This window comes from Cariama cristata, unplaced genomic scaffold (genome assembly GCF_000690535.1).
Source record: "Cariama cristata isolate BGI_N322 unplaced genomic scaffold, ASM69053v1 scaffold30820, whole genome shotgun sequence".
Lineage (NCBI taxonomy): Eukaryota > Metazoa > Chordata > Aves > Cariamiformes > Cariamidae > Cariama > Cariama cristata.
Genome location: NW_009595951.1, coordinates 22416 through 27828, shown reverse-complemented (window position 1 = coordinate 27828; position 5413 = coordinate 22416). Strand labels below are relative to the sequence as shown.

The 5413-nt window shown below is 52.3% G+C and overlaps 1 protein-coding gene across 1 annotated transcript in view; it reads left to right on the top strand.

Annotated features, from left to right (window-relative positions):
• The window catches only part of LOC104164644 (neurofascin), a gene marked incomplete at its 3' end in the record, with an annotated part of 28267 nt that overhangs the window by 9142 nt on the left and 13712 nt on the right, over window positions 1-5413 (top strand). Inside the window, exons 8-9 of the mRNA XM_009704038.1 lie at window positions 4171-4282; window positions 4944-5121. Coding sequence (XP_009702340.1) covers window positions 4171-4282; window positions 4944-5121 — 290 coding nt within the window. The remainder of the gene's footprint in view (window positions 1-4170; window positions 4283-4943; window positions 5122-5413) is intronic.

The following is a 5413-nucleotide window of genomic DNA, read 5'->3' as shown; positions in this document are numbered from 1 at the left end:
CGATGCTGAGGGCGCAGACACTGCCAGGGATGCAAACGCCTGGCCAAAGACCACCACTGAGTCTGATTGCCCCAAGGCCAGGTGCTGTCATGGGCAGGATTTGCTTTCTGCCCCTCTTGCTGCTTACGGGGGCCGGGGTCGTGCGGCAGCGGGGTGGGGAGAGCCCCGGCGATGCCCTGCGCTGGTCCCCGGCTGTGCCCTACAGCCAAATCCCGCTCGGGTTCCCACCCGGAGCCACAGCTTGCTTTGTGCCTTGCACAACCCAGGGCACATTTTCTTCTTCCATGAGGACTTTTGGGGACAAGGAGTGCTTCTGCCAGCTAAGAGCAGAGAGGGTTGGAGTGTGAGGAGGATGTGCCAGGCAAAGGGCCCTGGGTTCGGTGTCCCCGGCAAGAGCCCTCTCGTGTCGGTGGGCATCCCAGGCATCCCTTCCCCTGCCAAGGGAACCGGGGTGTTGGCATCTCACCGGCAGCCAGGAGCGGGAGGTTTGTGAGGATGCTGGAGAGTTGGGGAAGGCTCAGCAGAGGAACTAGGCTCGGAAGAAGTGCTGGTGGCAGCAAACGGGCTGGGCCTATTCTAAAATATTTGTAGAAATGGCTGTGGAAAAGGGATCGCCAGCAAAATCAGCTTCGACGAGAACCACATAAACTGCATCATGCCTCAGCGAGAGGCGAGCAAGAGGCAATGCCTCTCTTGCAGGCACGCAGGGCCAGGGACCAAAGAGAAATCCAGTGGTGAGCTCTCCTATAAATATATCTCGCACCTCGGCAGCGTAAATGATGTTTGCATTTCAAAGAGGATGCCTTCATGGTGGCTGGGCACCATTTCTGTGTTTGCAGTCCTTGCCGGTTCAGGTGGTCATGGGCTTCCTGATCTCCCGCTGCACATCTTTGTTCAGGGAAAAGGGATGCTTAATAGCCACTCGGGTAGGAAAATGGGATCTTATATTTACAGTCTCCTAGATTTCTCCAGATTTCTGTTCATAGGTGTGTAGGATAAACTGCCTGCTGTCTGCATTCGATGGGCTATTTGCATTTAACATCCCCTGGAACACTTTATGGGTCCAGTGGATTCAAATCACCCACTCAGGTCCCTATGCAAATCTGAGCTCCAACCCAGCAATTTCATAATAGTTAATGAACTGGTGAAAAACTTCTTACCCTCGGTACTTTTTTCTTTTTGCTAACCCCGTGTTTCTCCCTGGAATGACCTGTCTGGCCGTACTGGCCGCTGGGACCAGCTGCAGCAAAGCAAGGAGTCTTAGAGGGGGGAGTGGGGAAGAGGGACATCAGTGTCTCAAGTATTTTAGGTGTTTGGGAGACTTGGGGCTCCCAGACCCTCTACCTTGGGGTGCTGGTCCCTACGGTAGGGGCTCAGCTCCAGAGCCGGCTGGCAAAGGGCTCTGCAGAGCTTGCAGGGAAGGTCGGTGGGATGGGGGCACAGGCACGGGCTGGCGGTGTACGGCAAAGTAGCCGGAGGCTGCGCGTCCCCTTCCCTGCCCATCTGCGATGGATGCGCCCGAGCTCATCTCGGGGACGTGGGACCTGCTGGTGTGGACGTGGGGCACGAGTGGTCTGTGGGACGCTTGTCTCAAACTGCACTCGAGGGCCAGGCTAATTGCGGGAGATGCAACCAAGCCCTTCTCCCCACGGCTCGTAGCGGGTGCAGCCGTTTCCTCACTGCAAAACTCAATTGCCTAGGCAAACGGTCTGCAATTATGAAGGAAAAATGATCTAAAAGGATTAATTCCGTATTTTATCAGCAGAAGTTTCTCACCTTTTTTAAAAATAGAAATGAAGGTCTGTTTTGTTCTTTTTTTTCTTTTGGCAAACCTGCGAGATGTTTTAATGCTGGCTAGTTCTGCAGGAGGCGAACGGATGGGATGTGTCTGGATGTGCATATTCCTGCTATCGCCTTTCAGCAGAAATGCCAGTCGATGTGCGGTTTTTAAAAGCTGTGAGGTCAGGGCTGTGCGGAGGGGGCAGTTGGGTGAGAAGCGGCCGTTTCTGGGGTACCCCGTTCACAGGGAACGGGTCCAGTTTCAGAGAGGCAGGGACAACAGCAGCAATACATTGGAAGCAGAGTCTATTTTTATGCAGAAATAAATAGCCATGGGATTTATTTTTCCAGTTTTATTCCATCCAAACAGATGAGTGAGATGTTGCTATTTGTCCGACAGCTTCCAGCTGCCACAAGTTCAGAGCTGGAGCGGTACCTCTGCCCGAGAGAATTCCTGGCCGCTCCCTATTATAAATAGCAAGATATTTATTAGTAGTGCTGTACTAAAGCAGAAAGCTTATCAGCTATGCAGTGTTGTTGTTAGGTTTATTAAACAAGTGGGTAGGGTACTAATTTATCTCCCTTATTTTTAATTTTCATCATTAATATATGGCTCGTAAAATTTGGCTTGCACTGCTGCTTATCTCTTCTAGTTATGCTCTGGGCTCCTGAGCAAACGGGTTCATTGTGGGAGTGAAATGTTCAGCCTGTTCAAACAGGGCTGTTGGCTAATAAAAACCAATATTGGCTTATAAAATAATATCCCGCTCTCCTAATCACCTGAGAAGAGAGACATTCACGGGTCTGGTCGGAGGGATGGGAGCTGTTGATAAATACTGGCTTCAAGCCCAGCCGCTGGCTCTGCCGTCCCCCCGCAGAGCCCCAGCGTGGGCTGGATGGTTGTAACCAGGAGTGAGACCCTCTCCAGAAGCGGGCAAGCAAACAGCAGCGTGTGCCTGCCCAGAGAACCGGCCCTTCAGGATAAGCTCAAGATTTGCCTGTCCTGGTAATCCATTAATCAAATAATTGACTAACCCGCTGACGAGCACACGCGGACCGGTAACCTGTGGGAGCGGTGGGATGCGGCCGCGCTCCGGCAGATGTGGAGGCGTTTCAAAGGCTCGGTTTAACGCCTGGGGTTGGGTTTTCTTTTTTTCCCTTGTGAGCCTGGTCCCAGACTTTCCCTAAGGCAGGCTGATGGGAACTCCATGAACGGCCCCTGCCCTGTCTCCTCTCCTTCTTCCCAGCCCTCTTCCCCTACCAGAGCTCAGGGGGAGGCTTCCCAAATAGATGGGGGCATCCCCAAAAGCCCTGTGGTGCTGGGCACACCTGGCTGCCTCCTGCTCGCTGAGCGAACGAAGCTCTCGGGGCAGCAGGAGAGGGCTTGGTCTGCACCCCAAGATCCTGCTTCTGCACCGGGGTGGGCTCTCCCCACGGATCGCTTTGGTATTTGTAGTGACCCTGTGCCAACCCTCGCCATTCTGTCCCCTTTCCTAATCTCATAACCTCCGTCGCTGCTGCTGCTGCTTTCAAGCCCATCTCATCCTGTTTTGTCCTCACTGATCTAGATCTAGTTTAATAATTCCACTTATTAATGGAAATTATTCCATTAATAATTAATTTTTTTCCCCTACAAAGAGACCTTCACTGTGTGTATCTGTAGAGAGTTGTCTTGTGTCTTCCCCTCTTTTTCTCCTGTTAAACTTTCCTGTCCAGTCCTGAAATTTGTCATTTTGGTCGCTAAGTTGTTCCTTTCCAAAGGGCACTGTCCTTCCAGGCCCCGCAGCTCCTCGTAAGGGTGGGAAACCTCCTCGGTGCTGCTAGAGCTCCAGACAGTGCCAGGATCCTCCGTATTTTGGAGATCTCTGTGGCAAAGCATCTCAGTTGTCTGAGTAAACCCTTCCCATGCCCATTTGTTCCTTTTGTCCTTCGTTACATGTTATGTCCATCACTATTCCCAAGTCTCATCTGATTTCAGCCCATTTCTTTGTGCTAGAGGCAGGGGTGGGCAGGAAAGGTGCTGCCCCGGTGGGAGCTGATGGTGCGGGGACTTCCCTGATGCACCATCCCTGCGGCTCGGCTCCCTCTGGCCATCCTCTGCTGCTTCTTTACCTCCCTGCCTGCCAAGCATCCTCTCTCTACCCCCTTTTTTTTTTAAAAAAAAAAACTTTAAAATTACCTTGAGCCCTTCTCTACTTTCCAGGCACATTTCTGGGTGAGTTCAGTATCCCGGGCTTGGCTGGGAAGTTGACAGCTTCCCCCTGAAAACACGGTGTAGTCCTGGCCCTGTATGAGCCCTCCCCATTGCTGATGCAAAGGAGAGTTTAAAATCACTGTGTTTTGTGGTTTGTTTTTTTTTTTTGTTTTGTTTTTCTCTCCTGCTGATTTCAGCCCGAGGGATTACGGAAACAACTCCCATCTTCATGTACCCCCACGGGACCTCAAGCAGTCAGATGGTGCTCAGAGGGGTGGATCTCTTGCTGGAGTGCATTGCTTCAGGAGTGTACGTACCGCATCCCGGCAGCTGGCGGAGATGGGGAGAGGGTGGTCCCCAGCCGTCCCTGGTGGGATGGCCTTGGGACCAAGATGCTGAATCACCAGTGGGAAATACCTCTGGCTAGGAAAAGGGATCATTCCCTTCCTTTTAACTGCAATTAACAATACTCTCATCACCTACTTGAAGCGTAAGAGCATGGAGCAAACAGGAGAGCTGAGTTTTCCAGCACTGTTCAGAGAAGCAGGTGTCTTCGGATACTTGCTGTCCAAGGATAATTCCTCACTGGTTTGCCCCTATAGCTATTTGCAGATCTCCTGGGTGCTCCTCACCACACCATATAAACTGGGTGGGGTGGGGACATTTGCGATCCATGTGCCTGCAGAAGCACCCTGGGCTCGGGGTCAGATTTTGGGTGTGCTGCCTGCCCACGCTGCCAGACCAGCGCCCTGCATCCCCAAGCACAAGGTGTGAGATGGACCCCGCTCCTGATCAGCTGGTGATGCTCCAGGTCCTGATTTAGGAGCTGTGGTAGGAAGGAGGGTGGCCCAGCAGTTGGATCAGTCCTTCTCCCTGGGTGTGAGCGGTTCCAAGTGCAGGATTATCAACTGTTTTCTTAGGAGTAATTTTCTGGTCTTGCAAAAGCATTTATCTCCTCTCCTCTCCTTAGACCAGCACCAGACATCATGTGGTACAAGAAAGGAGGAGAGCTCCCAGCAGGCAAAACCAAACTGGAAAACTTTAACAAGGCTCTTCGTATTTCCAACGTCTCTGAGGAAGACTCCGGGGAGTATTTCTGCTTGGCGTCGAACAAGATGGGCAGCATCCGCCACACGATCTCGGTGAGAGTGAAGGGTACGTCATCTTTACCTTGCCGTCTTTTTTTACCTTCGCAACCAGAAGCTGTGAGGGGATGTGCACGGGAGGGGATGCTCTGAATTATTGAAAGGGGGCTGTGGGGGCTGTCTCTGTGCAGTACCCAGCCATCCTTGCTTCTTGTCCAAACTGACCTAAAAGCAGTGTGAGACATGATCTCAGCTGGTGTAACTCACTGATATAAATGGTTGCGGTTTTGTGTGGTCAAAGCTGGGGGGGAAGGAGGACTCCCCACCCTCGCTGCACCCAGGGGAGCCCACTGGA